The following is a 19,617-nucleotide window of genomic DNA, read 5'->3' as shown; positions in this document are numbered from 1 at the left end:
CGGTTGAGATCAGCTGCAGTTGTTCTGGTTGATCTCGTTTTCTCTCAAATAGCCCTTGACCAATCACAGTCTCTTGAGGGGCGAAAGGGTCCGGGACTACTGTACACGTTGGCCAGCTAGAGCACCACCACACAGATAATCAATGTTATTTATAACTGCACAAGTGTGAGACCGGGGCTGCATTCCTGGCTGTCGCGCAACCCCTCTGGCGGCCATTTCCCAGATATTTGTTGTCTTTTTAAAACATTTTTGAAATCGCAAAGTACTATTTTCCTCCTAGTGACAATAGAAATTATGATGAGAAATTCTTGTTTGTATCGAAATATATTTATTTTTCATCTTGAACATTGAAAAAAATAATGCATTATTCAGTCCATGATAGAGATTATGTTTTGGTCAATAATCATTTGGGTCATTTACATAGGCTTACCACATTTAATTTCTACACTAATGCATAAACAGATAAGGAGAATATAATAAAATATATCTTTATTGTCCACTGGTTAGAACAGGAATTTGTCTTCTGCCTTTCTCAACACCCACAGACACACACACACTAGGAGAGGCAGAGGGTCAGCAGCAGGGCAGCACCCCTGGATGGAAAGCAAATGTTGGGTGTAGAGTGCCTTGCTTAAGGGAACAATGCCAGGAGTTGTTACATGGGATCAGAGAGCAGCAGCCTTCCAGCTGCCAGTTCAGTTCCATTTTTGTGTTGCCTGGCCCGGGGCTTAAAACCATGAACCTTCCAGCTGCTGGTCTGCCTCTCTAACCTCTAGATTACTGCATATCATTCAGGTTTGTCCTATCTTGAGTTTTGATCCAGCAAATATTCCAATAGGCCTTTCAGACATTTCTATCTACAAATCATGAATTAAGAGTAAGATAAAGAACAATTGTTAAACATTTCATGTAGCCTACATAATAATTCACACATAGAAGTCCTTCCTGAAGGTGTACGCCTACTGTAGGTTACACACTGTGTATTGGCTCAATAAAAGCCCTCATAACATCACCAAATACAATCCAAGGCTTCTGCATCCAACACATTGCATGTCCAGTGTATTCTGTGTGAATGTAAAGTCTGGGGTTATTGTGGTGATGAGGGGGGCCGGTATTGTCTTAGTGGTTGGGGTAGATTTGATCTCAGGGTGACTGTTCTGCTGTAATGGCACAGCCTGCGATCCAGTGACAACACACTTATGAGGCAGTTCCTTAATCAGGTACCCCCCTGAGTCTCTCCACAAAAGCATAAGTCCCCCATACAGTCTCTGTGTAGCTTCCTTCAGACCCTATGTCCACCTATACCAGCCTCGGGCCCTGTGGGCCCCATGGCCAGCTCAGCGAGAAGCCCCTGGCTCTGGGAGGGCAGATGGAACATGGGCAGCCCTTGAAACAGCTCTGGGAGACCCCTCTCACTGCTGGGGGGCTTGGCAGAATGGGCCTCAAAGTGCACCAGGAGGAAGCGCTCTCCAGCACAGCCCAGTTTGTGTTCTGCCTTGATGCAGCTCAGAGCGGCACTGAACACGTCTGCATACGGGGAGGACAAGCCCTGGAGAAGCCCATTATCCTCCCCCTCCATCTCCTCACCCCCCTCCTCCTTCTCCACTCCCTGGACTATATCCTTTCCCTGTTGGCCCTGCTGGTCCCACTGTCGGACCCAGTCCTCTGCCCTCTCCCAGGCTGCCTGTGTCAGTACCAGTATTGCCCGGATCCCTTGACTGTCCAGGTGCTGCAGCTGGGAGTGCAGCCATGGCAGGGGCCCCAGAGAGCACAGCTCAGCCCGACTCCACAGGTCCACAGAGACACTGAAGCCCTGGGCACACAGAGAGGAACCGAGCTCACACACCAGCTCTGACACAGAGCCATCCACGTCCGGCGGGCTCAGCAGCACTATGTGTCCCCTGTTGGCTAATACAGAGGGAGGGAGGGAGGGAGTGAGGGAGAGAGGGAAGGAAAGGAAGGAGGGATATAAGGAGGGAGGAAGGGAGGGGAGGGCAGGACGGAGGGAGGGAGAAGGGAAGGAGGGAAGGAGGGAAGGAGGGAGGGAGGGAGGGACGGAAAGAAGAAAGGAAGTAGGGAGGGAGGCAAAGGGCATGGGGAGTTAGAAACATTCATTATCCATTGTTTTGTCAATGATTATTGCTAGATGAATATATATCTTCTTTATTTTCAGATTGTATATTTGGAGTATGAGAAACCTGCTTACGTCGACCACACTCCTTCTGGTACCATTCCCATGCCCACCCTGTTGGAGAGACAGAAATGTGATGTGAAACACACTGACATGGTTCTGTAACACAGAGTCTCCTGTGTCATTTCAAGTAAGAGTTGTTTGACCTTTACAAAAGCCCTGGACCATTGTCCAACCCCAAAATTCCTTACTGTAGTAAACACCCACAAGTCAGATATTGAGAGGAGAGGGAATCTGGGACACTGAGGAATACACGTAGTATAGGAAAGATCTTCATTCTCTTTCTTTAAATGTTTTGTATTTTTTCAATCTTGTCTCATCGCTGCAACTCCCCAACGGGCTCGTGAAGTGAAGGTCGAGTAATGCGTCCTCTGAAACATAACCCACTTAACCCGGAAGCCAGCCGCACTAATGTGTCAGAGGAAACACCATTCAATTGACGACTGAGGTTAGCCTGCACCAATGTGTCAGAAGAAAGTTCACAGTTCAACTGACGATCAAGGTCAGCCTGCAGGAACTACAAGGAGTCGCTAGAGCGTGATGAGCAAAGTAAAACCCCTGTGGTCAAACCCTCCCCTAACAATGCTGGGCCAATTGTGCACCATCTTATGGGACTCCCAATCACGGCTGGTTGTGATGCAGCCCGGGATCAAACCCTGGTCTGTAGTGACACCTCTAAGCACAGTGATGCAGTGCCTTAGACCGCTGTGCCACTCAGGGGGCACTATTTCTCTACATGTTGATCTCCTTTAAAACTACTCCTCTCTCTCTATTAAGACTGATTTGGTGGGAGGCAGAGAGCACATCTGTGGTGAGAAGAGCCTAGCACTCACTTCACCACAGTGTAATACAACACAAACCTAACACAAGTTTAACACTTTTGGACTTTTTTTGTCTCTACACACAGTGGCTTTGCATGTGTGTAGTTGGGGAGAAGGACCAGAGTGACTCACGTTTCAGTTTACCATGCAGGAAATATAGACAAATTGCTGCTAGGACAGCCAGCATCAGGGAGAGCAGGACCAACAGACTCCAGCGCCAGTGCCACCAACTGGCTGAGAGGGAGAAGTAAAGACATGATTATTTTCCAATCCTCCTAGAATTTCTTACCTGCTTCCCTCCTGTGAACATGTATTTTATTGAGCATACAATTAAATACTTTATTGATGATACAGATTTGAACATAACAGCCATCTTTTTAAACACCAAAAATCTGTGGCCAGGAAATCTAACTTGTATTAGTTCCAGTAGGATCCATATCAACTTTGATAATGATACCTCAGCCCTCTCCTAAAATACTCACAGTCAATGGGACAGAAGGGGCCAAGCTCACTGTTCTTCCCTTTTACCTGGAGGGATGGAGACACACACACACACACACACACACACACACACACACACACACACACACACACACACACACACACACACACACACACACACACACACACACACACACACACACACACACACACACACACACACACACACACACTTAACATAAGATGAGCTCTCATCATGATACGACAGGATCCCAGTTCAGTACTGGGGAACAATGAGAAGTAGAAGTATCTTACCATCACACAGAGATCAAGGCCAAGTACGACATCCTCAAACACACCGGGCATCAGCTAAAACATATAACAAATATATCTATCATTCAATCAAAATATGTCTTATTCATATCTCACCAGACCATAAAAAATCCACAAGTAAAAAACAAAACAAAGAATTGCTACATGACAGTAACGCTATATCCCAACAACGAAAAGGTCACTAAAGACGCACCAATAAAAAGCCAACAAAAATTATCAAAAGCATCAATCAAATGGTTGGATATATGTACCCAGTGTCCCCTGCTGTTTTCCCTCCAAATGTCATCTGACAGACGCTGCCTAAAGGCAACCAGCTCTGTGCACCTGTCCATGTCCAAGCCTGCACCTTTCTGGCAGGGCCACACTTCTGCCTCCACCCTACAGGGGGCAGTCAGGTTCCAGGATAGCATGGCACCACCACTGTTCATTTGGCCCTGCACCACAGATACTGACACATTCTCCCATACATTCCTCTGCAGCAGCTCTGGTGGAGAGAGATAAAGGTATAATATACCATACTTTATAGGGGAGTTATAGATGCAATGGGAATCAACTTCATGGCCCACATTCATTACTGTCATAGTGTTAGACAGGTGTAACAAGAAGGAGGCTGCATGGTTCTTCTCTTACCGGTGTGGTTTCTAAAGGGACAGCTAATGGATCGATGCGACCTCTCGTCTCCTTTATTCCACCACACCTGAAACACACACACAACCAATTAGCACACCTGAAACACACACCCCTATTAACACAACCTGATTAATACACACCTGAAACACAGACACGATTAGCATACACCTGAAACACACACACACTGATTACTAAAACACACACACAAAACAGAGAGCAACACAAAAGGGATAACTTTGTCTCACACTGAGTTGGATGTGTCTAGTAACAGCACTACTGACAAAAGTACTGTAGGCCTAATCCAGCTTGAGCTTCTGAGTGGTGCAGTGGTCTAAGGCTAGCACAGCTCAGTGCAAGAGGTGTCACTACAGTCCCTAGTTCAAATCCAGGCTGTGTCACATCCGGCTGTGATTGGGAGTGCCATAACGTGGTGCACAATTGGCCAATTGTCGTCTGGGGTAGGCTGTCATTATAAATAATAATTTGTTCTTAACTGACTTGCCTAGTTAAATAAAAAATAAAGGGAAATAAAATCAGTACCTGAAAGCACATGCAGGGGGTGACAGAGTGCAGTGGAACTGTACTCTCCTTACAGGTCTGAAAGACAACAAGCAACATGCTATCACTGGGAAGGGTGAAAGTCTGAGAAAATGGTTGCATATTAACTGAGTTTAAATGAATGCCAAGTACATCACGGACCCTGCACACTCCGTTAACTTCATGTTGTAGGCACATTTCCAGTGGGTAGGGGCTGTCATCTGCCTTGTTGACTTGCAGCCTCACCTCATGACTTTCCTGATCAATCAGAGCGCTGAAACTAGGGACTGACAGACACACTGGCCAATTACAGAGCAGAAAAATGTCACTTTCTCACTTCAAATAAAACAGAATCATTATGGAAAAACAGAACAAATGGCCTTGGACAAACTATTTATTGGTTTGGATAGTCCCCTACAGATGATGTATTTATGCTCAACTGACTATCAGCAAACTGTTCAACTACTTTAATTATGCACTAGCCCTAAACTAGTCTTAACTCTAACCCTAACTCTAGTCTTAACCCTAATCCTAACTCTAACTCTAATCCTTGGCATAGCCCTAGACAAGAGGTTGCATTTCAACAGGGAGGCAATCGATAATCAAATTAACATAATACAAAAATCCCCATAAAAATCTGTCAGTTGAAGCTAGACATCTGTTTTTTGCATTTGATGCATCACAATTCACCGCATCCTCCTATGTCGCACTTACGCATCTGTGGTGAAAGTTAACAGAGCTAAGGAGGTGTTTGTCAGACCATGAGACATCCTGAAAATCGGTCTTCTCACAAAATCGTCTGTAGCATCTGAACTATTATGACCCCTCTATGGAAAGATGAGACTCCCACGAACACGATGGTGTTCTCTGTTTTGCTCTACACCCCCGAAAATTGTCTGAAGGGGACTGAAGGGGTCTGAAGTCAGTACAGCCGATCTGCCAACTTCCGTCTGTAGCGTCCGAACAGTGTGGGCTACACACTATTTTGACTCCACTATGCAAAGGTGAGACTCTCATGAACATGTCGGTTTTGTCACAAGACTCATTTGAAGGTCCCCCAGTACCAGAAATATTGGCACCCTTGCACTTTTTTAACATAATGCACCATAATGCACCACAATATAAAAATCACTAATTCAACCAGTTTGAATATAGAGAAAAGGACTCATGTTTTGTATCGTTGTGTGTACCGCAATGAACAAGAAAACTAGATCATTATCTGAGGAGGTCAGAGACAAGATTGCAGCCAAGCATGGACAATCTCAAGGCTACAAGTCCATCTCCAGAGACCTTGATGTTCCTGTTTCCACCGTACATAATGTTATTGATAGGTTTTAAGACCCATCCCACTGTAGCCAACCTGCCTGGACATGGCTGCAAGAGAAAACATTGAAGATTGCAGGGAAGGATTGTTCAAATGGTTAGGAAAGTACCACACAGACCTTCAAACACAAGCTGACCTTCAGACACCAGGTACATCAGTTTCAACTCACACCATCCATTGCCAACTCAATGAAAGGGGTTATGAATATGGTAGGAGACCCAGGAGGACCCCACTGCTGAGAGAGAGACATAAGAAAGCCTGACTGCAATTTCCCAAACACACCTGAACATGTCAACTTCCTTCTGGGAGAGTGTCCTGTGGACAGATGAGACCAAATTAGAGCTTTTTGGTAAAGCACACCATCTCTATGTTTACAGTAAACAAAATTAGGCCATAACAAAAAATAACACCTTACATACAGTCAAACATTGAGGAGGTTCAGAGGTGTTTTGGGGTTTCTTTGCTGCCTCTGGCACTGGGTGCCTTGAATGTGTGCATGTTATCATGAAATCTGGAGAATATCAAGGCATTCCTAGACTTACGGTGCTCGCTTCGCGTTCCTCGGAAACTATGCAGTATTTTGTTTTTTTAATGTATTATTTCTTACATTGTTACCACAGGAAATCTTACATTTTATTACATACAGCCGGAGGAACTATTGGATATAGGAGCAACGTCAACTTACCAACATTACGACCAGAAATACAACTTTCCCAAGCGGATCCTCTGTTTGGTCCACCACCCAGGACAGTGGTTCGGATCCCAGCCGACGACCCAAAAAAACGGCGCCACAGAAGGGGCTGACGGAGTGGTCAGGCTCTGTAGACCGGGCACATTGCGCACCACTCCCGAGTATACTACTCGCCAATGTCCAGTCTCTTGACAACAAGGTAGATGAAATCCGAGCAAGGGTTGCCTTTCAGAGAGACATCAGAGATTGTAACGTTCTTTGTGTCACCGAAACATGGCTCACTCGGAATACGTTATCAGAGTTGGTACAGCCACCTCGTTTCTTTACGCATCACGCCGACAGAAACAAACAACTCTCTGGAAAGAAGAAGGACCGGGTGTATGCCTTATGATTAACAAGACGTGGTGTGACCATAACAACATACAGGAACAAGTCCTTTTGTTCACCTGACCTAGAATTCCTTACAATCAAATACCGACCGCATTATCTACCAAGATTATTCTCTTCGATTATAATCACAGTCGTGTATATCCCCCCCAAGCAGACAAATCGACAGCCCTGAAAGAACTTCATTGGACTCTATGTAAACTGGAAACCACATATTCTGAGGCTGCATTTATTGTAGCTGGGGATGTTAACAAGGCTAATCTGAAAACAAGGCTCCCTAATTTTTGTCAGCATATAGAATGCGTGACCCGTGCTGGCAAAACCCTGGATGATTGTTACTCTAACTTCCGCGACGCTTACAAAGCCCTCCCCCGCCCACCTTTCGGAAAATCTGACCACGACTCCATTTTTTTTTGGCTCCCAGCCTATAGACAGAAATAAAAACAGGAAACGCCCGTGCTCAGGTCTGTATGACGCTGGTCCGACCAATCGGATTCCACGCTTCAAGATTGCTTCGATCACGTGGACTGGGATATGTTCCGCATAGCGTCGGACAACAAAATTGATGAATACGCTGATTCGGTGAGTGAATTTATTAGCAAGTGCATCGGTGATGTTGTACCCACAGCGACTATTAAAACATTCCCCAACCAGAAACTGTGGATTGATGGCAGCATTCGAGCAAACTGTAAGTGCGAACCATTGCTTTTAATCAGGGCAAGGTGACCGGAAACATGACCGAAAACAAACAGTGTAGCTACTCCCTGCACAAGGCGATCAAACAAGCTAAACGTCAGTATAGAGACAAAGTAGAGTCGCAGTTCAACGGCTCAGACACGAGAGGTATGTGGCAGGGTCTACAGTCAATCACGGACTACAAAAAGAAAACCAGCTCCGTCGCGGACCACGATGTCTTGTTTCCAGACAAACTAAACAACTTCTTTGCTCGCTTTGAGGTCAATACAGTGCCACCGACACGGCCCGCAACCAAAACCTGCTGGCTCTCCTTCACTGCAGCCAACGTGAGAAAAACATTTAAACATGTTAACCCTCGCAAGACTGCCGGCCCAGACGGCATCCTTAGCAGCGTCCTCAGAGCATGTGCAGACCAGCTGGCTGGTGTGTTTACGGACATATTCAATCAATCCTTATCCCAGTCTGATGTTCCCACATGCTTCAAGAGGGCCACCATTGTTCTTGTTCCCAAGAAAGCTAAGGTAACTGAGCTAAATGACTATCGCAACGTAGCACTCATTTCCGTCATCATGAAGTGCTTTGAGAGACTAGTCAAGGACCATATCACCTCCACCCTACCTGACACCTTAAACCCACTCCAATTTGCTTACCGCCCCAATGGGTCCACAGATGACACAATTGCAATCACACTGCACACTGCCCTAACCCATCTGGACAAGAGGAATACCTATGTAAGAATGCTGTTCATCAACATCAGCTCAGCATTTAACATTATAGTACCCTCCAAACTCGTCATTAACCACGAGACCCTGGGTCTCGACCCCGCCCTGTGCAACTGGGTCCTGGACTTCCTGACGGGCCTCCCCCAGGTGGTGAGGGTAGAAAAGAACATCTCCACCCCGATGATCCTCAACACTGAGGCCCCACAAGGGTGCGTTCTCAGTCCTCTCCTGTACTCCCTGTTCACCCATGACTGCGTGGCCATGCACGCCTCCAACTCAATCATCAAGTTTGCAGACGACACTACAGTGGTAGGCTTGATTACCAACAACGACGAGACGGCCAACAGGGAGGAGGTGAGGGCCCTCGAAGTGTGGTGTCAGGAAAATAACCTCACACTCAATGTCAACATAACAAAGGAGATGATCGTGGACTTTAGGAAACAGCAGAGGGAGCAGACCCCTATCCACATCGATGGGAGAGTAGTGGAGAAGTTGGAATGTTTTAAGTTCCTCTGCGTATACATCACAGACAAACTGAAATGGTACACCCACACAGACAGTGTGGTGAAGAAGGTGCAGCAGCGCCTCTTCAACCTCAGAAGGCTGAAAACATTTGGCTTGTCACCAAAAACACTCACAAACTTTTACAGATGCACAATCGAGAGCATTCTGTCAGCCTGTATCACCGACTGGTACGGCAACTGCTTTGCCTGCAACCGTAAGGCTCTCCAGAGAGTAGTGCACAACGCATCACCGGATCACATGCCCTCCATGAAACCTACACCACCCGATGTCACAGTAAGGCCAAAAAGATCAACAAGGACAACAACCACCCGAGCCACTGCCTGTTCACCCTGCTTATCATCCAGAAGGCGAGGTCAGTACAGCTGCTGCCAACATACTGACTCAAATCTCTATCCCCTTCAATAATTAAAAATTGGATGTAATAAATGTATCACTAGCCACTTTAAACAATGCCACTATATATAATGTTTACGTACCCTACATTACTCATCTCATATATATATATATACTGTACTCTAATCCATCTACTACATCTTGCCTATGCCGTTCGGCCATCGCTCATCCATATACTTTTATGTACATATTCTTATTCATTCCTTTACACTTGTGTGTGTGTGTGTATATATATATATATATATATATATATCCTGATCTTTCTTATATCTCTCAGATATAGAACACACACTTCAGAAAAAACTACCTTTTGAATATTTGGGGGGGGGGGGGGGGTTGCCTGCTATCTGTTGTTCCATGTAGTGAATCTGTTCATTAATCCATTTGTAAGGGCTAGTAGCAGGAAGGTCAAAAATACATTTTCATCAAATTATTTTGTAATATATAAAACAAATTATACCTCAAGGGTTATTACAAATCTAAATCAAATAGCTAAATGATCCTTGGTATGACCTTCTTAAAACAATTTAGCTTCTTAGAATCCCCTCCCCGGCTTAGGCAGGGCTTAGACTCTTATGGGTTAATCATCTATAGAGGACGGTCCATTAATTAAAGTGAGACCAATATTAAAGTAAGACCAAAATTAAAGTCCTGCACACAGGACACAGGAGATGTAATAACCAAAGAATTAGAATGAGTTGAATAGAAATGGAACCAGATTGAATGCTGTACAGTGCTTTCTGTTTTTACTTCTTGCTTTACTCCTATGGTTACACTCCTGAATAGAGATACCCATTCTAGTAATTCTATTTATATGGTATTAACAACATAGGAACCATAGAAACAAACAAATGTAGAACATAGAGCATGTAACTCACTGTCACACTCTTCTACAACCCCCTGTGCAGCAGATGAGCACACTAAGGGCAGATAGGACAAATAATGATCAGATCTCAAAATTTCAGAGGATCAATTACTAACAAATATGTATTGACAGTCAAAGCAATGACATAAAATGTTAGATTACTATGGGGAATGCAATACCTTCATCCACTGAGGGAAGCACCACTTTCGAGTGGTGGGAACAAACATACACAGTCACCTGACTGTTGAAGGACACTGCATTATCTTTAAGCAGCAGTGACAGCCATGCCTGCTGGGTATAGATGAACATAGAAATGAATCACAAATACACACACATGCACCCACGCATGGACACACACAGACGCACACACACGCACGCACGCACACACACACACACACACACACACACACACACACACACACACACACACACACACACACACACACACACACACGGAATGTACCTTGGATGTAGCTTGCCCATCCAGAGCAGCAGGGATCACTGTGAACTCCAGAATCTTGCAAATCTCCATTCCTAGTTCTGGTACGTTGTAACATACATGCATATATGATGCTGAAACACAGAGAACCCAGTATGCTGCAGGAGTGAGGATAGCATGACTTACTGACACAAAATGAGAGTATTTTAAATAAACCATGCGTTACAAGCTAATACGGGTGCACTCTACCAAACTGTTGTCTTTTTCAATTTTAACAGCAGCATAAAAAATGGGGCTTTGAGTGTTCACACACCTGTCTGGTGGTTTCTGGGCTGGATGTCAAGGTGAATGTGTAGGCAGGGTCTGCATGCCGTGCCCTGTCTGCAGCACAGCACCGGCTGCACCTCCAGATCGACAGGACACTCTGGGATCAGAACCACAGCACCTGCCTTCACTGTGCAGTTAGAGATACCCTGATGAGAGACAAGGTAAACAGTCACTACACAACTACTGTTGTTGTATGCAAGTATTATACTCTATTCATCCATACATACACAGTAACTACACACCTACCGATAGGTACCCTACTGTGTTCAACCCAGTGACGTGCAGTCAGGGTAGGCAAGTTAGCCAGTGCCTACCCTGTGATAATCGAATCAAAATAGCTGTTATGAAAATCCAAATAAAAAATATAGTAAAAAATATGTTCACAACAACAAACAAATATCTAATGTTTTCTCTCAATGATTCTGGTGGTTTGTACGTTGAAAATACCAACATGGGCTAAAACTGCATAACAAACACTCAGGAGAGGTGCCAGGGTATGCATCACTGATTGCCGGATGCAGTGCCTACCTTCCCATTCATTGAAATGCATTCAAATCACATTCCTGACTCTTTTCACTGTTGATGGAAAGAGCAAGCACTGTATATTACCGATGGTGCTAGCTACATTCATTTCATTGAGCAAATTTCATAGTTTGTACATGCGTATTGCCTTAAAAATGTTTTTGTATATCAGAGATAGTCACCTCTTCCCCTTTGAGGATATGCAGTGCTTATGGTTGTGTTTACATAGTTTGGCACTGTCATCCCCTGAGTGTCAACTAACATTAATGAAGTTAACTAGCTAGCATACACATTAACCTGACAAAATTGATATCATCCAGAAGGATATATTAATGGATTTAATTTACAAGTGAAGGTAGGCCTTAAAGCATTTTCCTTTGCAATTAGCAGGTCATTGTTGAATGAACATGAGAAAAACTGTTTGTTTTTTACAAATGTGTGAAACATATGTAACTTGCTCCATCATTATCAGTCGCATGGACCACAACATACATTTAAGCTATATATACTGTTGAAAAGAGAAGATTTTAAGCTTCATAACGATATCAAACATGTGTATCAACTGTCAAAACTCTGATTAGCTGTTACGAGAAAATCATCCCAGAAATGTGCTGTAATTTTTCAGTACAGGCTTCCTTCCTTTCATTCTGTCAATTAAATGAGTATTTTGGAGTAACTACAATGTTGTTGATCCATCCTTAGTTTTCTCCTATCACAGCCATTAAACTCTGTAACTATTTTCAAGTCACCATTGGCCTCATGGTGAAATGCCTGAGCGGTTTCCTTCCTCTCCAGAAACTAAGTTAGGAAGGACGCCTGTATCTTTGTAGTGACAGGGTTTATTGATAATTTAAGTGTAATTAATAACTTCACCATGCTCCAACATAATACAGGTAGAATCAGGAATTCCTCAAGGCAGCTGTCTAGGCCCCTTACTTTTTTCAATCTTTACTAATGCCATGGCACTGGCTGTCTATGTATGTGGATGAATCAACACTATACACGTCAGCTGCTACAGTGAGTGAATACATTGCAACACTTAACAAAGAGCTGCAGTTACTTTCAGAATAGGTGGCAAGGTATAAGTTAGTCCTACATATTTCAAAAACTAAAAGCATTGTATTTGGTACAAGTCCATCACTAAACCCTAAACCTCAACTAAATATTGCAATGAATAATGTGGAAATTGAACAAGTTGAGGTGACTAAACTGCTTGGAGTAACCTTGGACAAGTAACCTTAACTGTCATGGTCAAAAAATGTTGATACAACAGTAGCTAAAATGGGGAAAAGTCTGTCCATAATAAAGCACTTCTCTGCCTTCTTAACAACATTAACAACAAGGCAGGTCCCACAGGCCCTTGTTTTGTCGCACCTGGACTACTGTTCAGTCGTGTGGTCAGGTGCCACAAAGAGGGACCTCAGAAAATGACCAATTTTGGTCATTTTTCCGCTGTCCCGGTAAATTCCACCAGATGGAATCTTATTGCAAATGTACAAAACATCACCAATCACGACATGGCCATTTCTCCTAAACGGAAAAGACTTCGAAGACAAAACTCGGTGAGAATAGGTTTGGACTAATGGGCTGTTAGCCCAGAAACAAGATGGCATTGATTTTTCTTGGATTAAAGGTCAAAAACGAAAATAGAGCGCTAATTTGACCGCTTCACGTCAAAGAACATGAACCTATGGTGCCGGGAAAAAAATAACCAGCCATTTATCTAACGTAATTTAAGAGAAATCGTACAATGTACAATTGGTGAAGTTCAAAGAAATTGTGTTTTAAAAAAAAGTTACAGATCCAGTTGCGGCGTGTTCATCCGAATCCGTTCTCCCAACAGATGTAAAAAAAAAACTATTTCTCTCTCTCACACACACACACACACACACACACACACACACACACACACACACACACACACACACACACACACACACACAATCATTGCATTCAAACCTTTGTAAATAAGTCAATTCTTAACATAAAGACTTTAAACTCAGGATTCTGTAAAAGCCTACCCCAATGAGGATATGTGTTCACTTTCAGCTTCCTGTGCCAACCGAAAGTTTGTTAAATTGGGGTCATAGGGGCTGTTTCGAAGGGTTAAAAAAGTAGCATCTTTCCAAAACTTCAAATGTGTGATAAGGCAACCCTCATGAACTGTAGAACCCTCATTTCTCCCATAATATTTCCAAGAAAAACTCACACACACACACACCAAGGATGGAGTGACACAGTAGAGCCTGCAATAGTGACCTTCGTTCGAACTATCAAAGACCCGTCAGACCTAGAGCTCTGAAACTTTGAAAACCTGTTCTAGAGCTCAAGTTGATAGTGCATGGTGAGTTATGTGGCTCTGGAAGATTCTCAGACCAAGAAACAGCCTCGTACATTTGCAATAATTCATTTTGACCATCACGAAAATGATGACATTTAGAAAAGTCCCAGAGTCGCAAGATTAGGTGCATTGAAACCGCCTTCGGCCCATAGAGACGGACCCTAATGTGTCTGTCCTATAGCTCATTCAAGGACCCCGTAGCAACGCACGGAAAATGTGGATTTTCAGCACCAATTAAGGTCGCTGCTCGGGCTCCAAATGACCTATTGAGCCGAAACTTGGGATTCGGGGTTGCCTCAGCTAGGCCTACACATAATGTCAGAACTGGACCCGCAGCTAGAACGTAACTATGTGTTTATTGTTTTTATTATTGTTTAAACAGAAGGTGCTGTGAATTTTGGGCCTGCTCTGAAATATCTGATAGTAGTCTTCTGAAAGAGTTGGAAAAAGTGGGTTTGTTGTCGGCTTGTATCGGTTTGGTGTCAGAATGATATGTAGTTGACTGATGGACGTTGACTTGTTGGCTGACTTTTGTCCATATGCAATATGTTTAAACAGTGATAGACCATCACCAAATGGACATTCTGAAATCAACACCAACGAGCGATGGAGAGGATCCAGAATCACTGTCCGGCCATCTCGAGTTCATTGGGCCAGTCAATTTTGCATTCCTGCAGTAGTTTTGAGCATGTCAAATTTGTGTTGGTAAATGCCCATTGAAACATATTGCAAATGGACAGCCTGGTGATTGGAATGAGTTACCAGAAGCACATTTTTAAAATGTTTTTTAATGCCTTTAGGAGGGTGCAAGGGGTCTACGGTTGGGTAGGGACCCCCCCACCCATGCCCATCCAATAGGGGGTGCCCCTGGTCATTAGGGGGTGCCCCTGGTCATTTTGGATGTTTAAAAAAATATATACGAATCAACAGAGTCCCACTTCTCCCTCATCATACATGACAAATAGACCATCAAGGTTGATTCATGGCTTAACATAGTGTTATATATCATTTGGGCAGTATAAATGCCATTTGGACATGGTTCGCTGACTTTTGGGTTTGGAAACTGACTTCCTATGATGGTACATGGCAAATGGATATAACATCCTGATTTGGCACTTTCAATTCTTTCATATTGCATTTGGACATTTCTTATTGCATTTGGCAATGGTTCACCGACTTTTGACTTCCTATGAAATCATATTGCAAATGGACAAAACATATGCCTTATGGACAACAACAAAAAAATATGACAATAAAATATGACTAAAGTATGTTCATATAGTTCTTATACATGTATAATTGACCCCAAAAAATCAAAAGAATTTCGAAAAATGGTCCAGAAAGCACTTTTTTTAATTAACCTTTTGCGTGCAGGGGGCAGTATTTTCATTTTTGGCTAAAAACGTACCCATTTGAAACAGCCTATTTCTCAGCCCCAGAAACTGGAGTATGCATATACTTGTCATATTAGGATAGAAAACACTCTACAGTTTCCAAAACTGTAAAAATATTGTCTGTGACTATAACAGAACTGATATTACAGGCAAAAACCTGAGGAAAATCCAATCAGGAAGTGCCTCTTATTTTGAAACCTCTCTGTTCCTATGCATGCCTTTCCAAAAGCATGAAGTCTTGAATCTTGCATCGTTTTATATATCAACTCATACACCCTGTATCTGTATGGCACAGTTGTCAACATCCTGGTCCTCAAATGAAATTGGTATACTTTCCTATTTATGCTATTTTTATTCCTCCGCCAGTTTTGATCCTTTATATTGGGCAGACAGACCAGTTCCCTACCTCCTCCCGCTGCCACCTGCCTCCTCCATTTTGGGGGTAATACTGTAATCAACTGGTTGTACTCCTGGATTGAGCAGACCTTCCCATACAATTCTGAACTCCATGAAAGACATAACTCTACCATTACAATTTACAATATAATTTAAGAACAAAATACCCTTTTCAAACATCTTTCTCATAAATACAGGTATTTTATCAACCAGCATATTTGAGTTCAGCGATAATATTTGTTGTAATATTTGTAAAAAGTATCATATTCAATTAATTGAAAATGAGACATGGCAATCTGCACAAAGGCAAAAAGGCTAATTTTAAACAATGGATGAGCTTTTCTTAGTAATCTGCTGGAGAACCATTAAGGGTTCAAGTAAAACTTTTGAATAAGTAAAGCTTTTAAAGAGAGTTTTAGTGCTTTCCTATTTAATAATCTCAACCCACCCAATTTATATTCATTATATAGATAGGCACGCTTTATTTTGTCTCGTTTAGCGTTCATATGATTTGAAAAATGTATCACCAGGAGTAGCCAGTGCCATAAGTAAGTGAATAAACTGAAATATGACTAAGGACTTAATCAGAGCAATTTTTCCATAAATAGACATATATTTACCTCTCCATGTTTTCTATTGAAATTCATTTTAGAGAGCTCATTTATATATTTTGTGATATGAATACCAAGTATGTCTACTTCACCGTCAGCCCATTTTATAGGTAAACTGCAGGGCAATGTAAAAGTTGTATTTTTTAAAGATCCAATACGTAATATTGTACACTTATCATGGGGCGGCAGGGTAGCCTAGTGGTTAGAGTGTTGGACTAGTAACCGGAAGGTTGCAAGTTCAAATCCCTGAGCTGACAAGGTACAAATCTGTCGTTCTGCCCCTGAACAGGCCGTTCCTAGGCCGTCATTGAAAATAAGAATTTGTTCTTAACTGACTTGCCTAGTAAAATAAAAAATCATAATTAGGTTTTAGTCCAGAGAGTCCGGAAAAGTTATCTAGATCTTCAATGAGACATTGCAGGGATCTAGCTTGTGGACTTAATATAAAACTTGAGTCATCGGCATACATGGACAACTTTGTTTTTAAGCCTTGGATATCTAATCCTCTAATGTTGTGATTGGATCTGATTTTAATAGCTAGCATTTCGATGGCCATAACGAATAGATATTGTGACTGCAGACACCCTTGTTTAACTCCTCTCGACAAATGTAAACTCTCTGAGAAGTAGCCACTATTTACTATTTTACACCTAGGGTTGCTATTCATTACTTTTACACATTTTATAAGAGAATCACCGAAATGTAAAAAATCCAGTCTTTCTTCATAAAAGGCCTTTTCAAAATCCGCTATAAATACCAGGTCTGGCCTCTTAGATGTTTCATGATGTTCTATTATTTCCAGTAGTTGTCGTATATTATCTCCAATGTATCATCCATGTAAAAAACCTGTCTGATCAGGATGAACAATACCTGGTAAAACCTTTTTAATTCTGAGTGCTATGCATTTTGCTAGTATTTTTCCATCACTACATTGAAATGTAAGGTGCCTCCAGTTTTTTTTGCTTTAATAATAGTGAAATCAGACCTTCCTGCTGAGTACCTGACAGACTACCATTTCTATAGGAGTAGTTAAAACAAGCTAACAATGGAACAATCTAACAACTAAACAAAAGGGTTAGGGATAGAGGTTAGAGAATTAGATCAGTAACAGAAAGGTTGCTGGATCGAATCCCCGAGCTGACAAGGTAGAAATCTGTCATTCTGCCCCTGAACAAGGCAGTTAACCCACTGCTCCTAGGCCGTCATTGTAAATAAGAATTTGTTCTTAACTGAATTGCCTAGTTAAATAAAGGTAAAAAAAAATTAAAAATAATGTAGTATATCAAAAAAGGCTTGATATACCTCTGGATCTTTCTGTACATTTGTTAAATTTCAAAAGTGTTTATTATTTGGAAAGAAATCAACATTTCTTTCTTCTGAGGCACACTTTCTCTGTTCCGTTCCCATCTCTGTCATTCCTGTCCCTCATTTCTGTGTCAGACTCCTTAACTCTCTCCCTCCCTCCCTCTCTTTCTCTCACACACACCTTGATTGTTGACCTCTCATTATCATGATCATTAGTTTATTACCTTTGAGCAGGTGAAGTGTTCACTCTTATAGTCAAGCATCTCCAACTCCAAAGCTGAAGCGACAATCTGGATCAAGAGAAGGATTGCAAGCGACCACCACAAAAACATTGCTTTCATAATTTTCCTCAAATTTGACACATTGAGGTTTGTACCACTTTGATCCTCAAGCACTTGTTTTCTTCATCTGTGATTATCAACTGTTGTCAGATATGTCCACACACAACCCCATCAGCACGCCTCTGTGTTTCTGGCGACACATGGAAAACAAGTTGAGCAAGTTCTAAAATCAAGTTGAGCAAGTCCAATTTTCTGGAATTGAGCTTTGTTAGAAGTCTAGACTGATGCCAACTTCCTGATGTCAGACACCAGCCTGTGTTGAAGAATTGAGGGGATTACCTGAGGGAAACAGAGAGAACAAAGTGCTGCCTGTAAACTAAGATTAGATAGATCTTTGTGACATGCCTTGCTCAATTTCAACTGGTACAGTAAACATTAATGACAGCCTAGCCATGATAGAATGAGAGAATAGCCCACAGTTGTGTCAAGTTGGCTGGATGTCCTTTGGGTGGTGGACCATCCTTGATACACACAGGAAACTTATGAGTGTGAAAAACCCAGCAGTGTTAGAGTTCTTTACACAAACCGGTGCACCTGGCACCTACTACCATACTCCATTCAAAGGCACCTCAATATTTTGTCTTGCTCATTCACCCTCTGAATGGCACACATACATAATCCATATCTCAATTATCTCAAGGCTTAAAATGTTTCTTTAACATGTCGTCTCCCCTTCATCTACACTGATTGTAGTGGATTTAACAAGTGACATCGATAAGGGATCATAGCTTTCACCTGGATTCACCTGGTCAGTCTATGTCATGAAAAGAGCAGGTTTTCTTAATGTTTGGTACACTCAGTGTCTATCATATGTAGTATGTTATTCTAATCAGCGGTTACATGAGCATACATGTGTAATACTTACAGCATAGATATTTTATCTTCACATCCATCTGCCAGAGTATATTACATTCCTTGATTGAAAAAGCTACAACTCTACGCAGTAAGGGAATACAGTGATTATGTATCCTGTGAAATCCAACAGTTTTGTTGTTAGTGTGCTCTGTCAATGCCAGGTAATTGGTATTTGGTAGGTTGAGTCATGTGGTGATTGTCGCTCAACCATGGCATGATCCCTCCCCTCTGTGTCCTTGTCCAGCCCCCGTGTCCTTCTCCAGCCCCCTTCTACAGCCACACTCTCTCTCACACACACACACAACACACATACTCCCGAGTTTGGTGCAGCGGTCGAAGGCATTGCATCTCAGTGCTAGAGGCGTCACTACAGACCTGTGTTTGATTCCAGGCTGTATCACAACAAGCCGTGATTGGAAGTCCCATAGGGTGGCACACAATTGGCCCAGCGTCGTCCGGGTTTGGCCGGAGTAGGCCGTCATTGTAAATAAGAATTTGTTCTTAACTGATTTGCCTAGTTATTTATTTTT

General features: G+C 42.6%; 1 protein-coding gene across 3 annotated transcripts; it reads right to left on the bottom strand.

Moving 5' to 3' along the window:
• Positions 1-305: 305 nt before the first annotated feature.
• LOC115143092 (interleukin-17 receptor C-like) lies at positions 306-19,268 on the bottom strand. Of its 3 annotated transcripts, none has more exons than XM_029683154.2 (16): positions 19,098-19,268; positions 18,116-18,511; positions 11,309-11,468; positions 11,020-11,129; positions 10,736-10,847; positions 10,570-10,611; positions 6,560-6,592; positions 5,116-5,240; positions 4,957-5,013; positions 4,417-4,483; positions 4,038-4,270; positions 3,769-3,822; positions 3,495-3,540; positions 3,145-3,246; positions 2,207-2,245; positions 306-1,908 (listed from the first exon to the last, which is right to left on the bottom strand). In XM_029683154.2, exons 2-16 carry the CDS (start codon positions 18,230-18,232, stop codon positions 1,283-1,285), a joined length of 1,923 nt encoding a protein of 640 aa, XP_029539014.1. In that variant the 5' UTR covers positions 18,233-18,511; positions 19,098-19,268; the 3' UTR covers positions 306-1,282. The 3 variants fall into 3 exon arrangements, with proteins under 3 accessions (XP_029539014.1, XP_029539025.1, XP_029539033.1); XM_029683165.2 differs by having other exon boundaries at positions 10,736-10,844; XM_029683173.2 differs by lacking the exon at positions 6,560-6,592.
• Positions 19,269-19,617: the final 349 nt, after the last annotated feature.

The sequence above is a fragment of the Oncorhynchus nerka genome, linkage group LG2, assembly GCF_034236695.1.
Source record: "Oncorhynchus nerka isolate Pitt River linkage group LG2, Oner_Uvic_2.0, whole genome shotgun sequence".
Taxonomy (NCBI): Eukaryota; Metazoa; Chordata; class Actinopteri; order Salmoniformes; family Salmonidae; genus Oncorhynchus; species Oncorhynchus nerka.
The sequence above is the reverse complement of the archived record's forward strand: the minus strand, read 5'-3'. Positions and strand labels throughout refer to the sequence as shown.

Excerpts from the sequence above, each read along its gene's own strand:
- LOC115143092 (XM_029683154.2), bottom strand. The coding sequence starts at position 18,232 with ATGAAAGCAATGTTTTTGTGGTGGTCGCTTGCAATCCTTCTCTTGATC. Across the intron at positions 10,612-10,735 it reads GCTTCCCTCAGTGGATGAAG|TGTGCTCATCTGCTGCACAG; the intron begins GTATTGCATTCC and ends ATCTGCCCTTAG. Across the intron at positions 5,014-5,115 it reads AAGTTAACGGAGTGTGCAGG|ACCTGTAAGGAGAGTACAGT; the intron begins GTCCGTGATGTA and ends GTTGTCTTTCAG.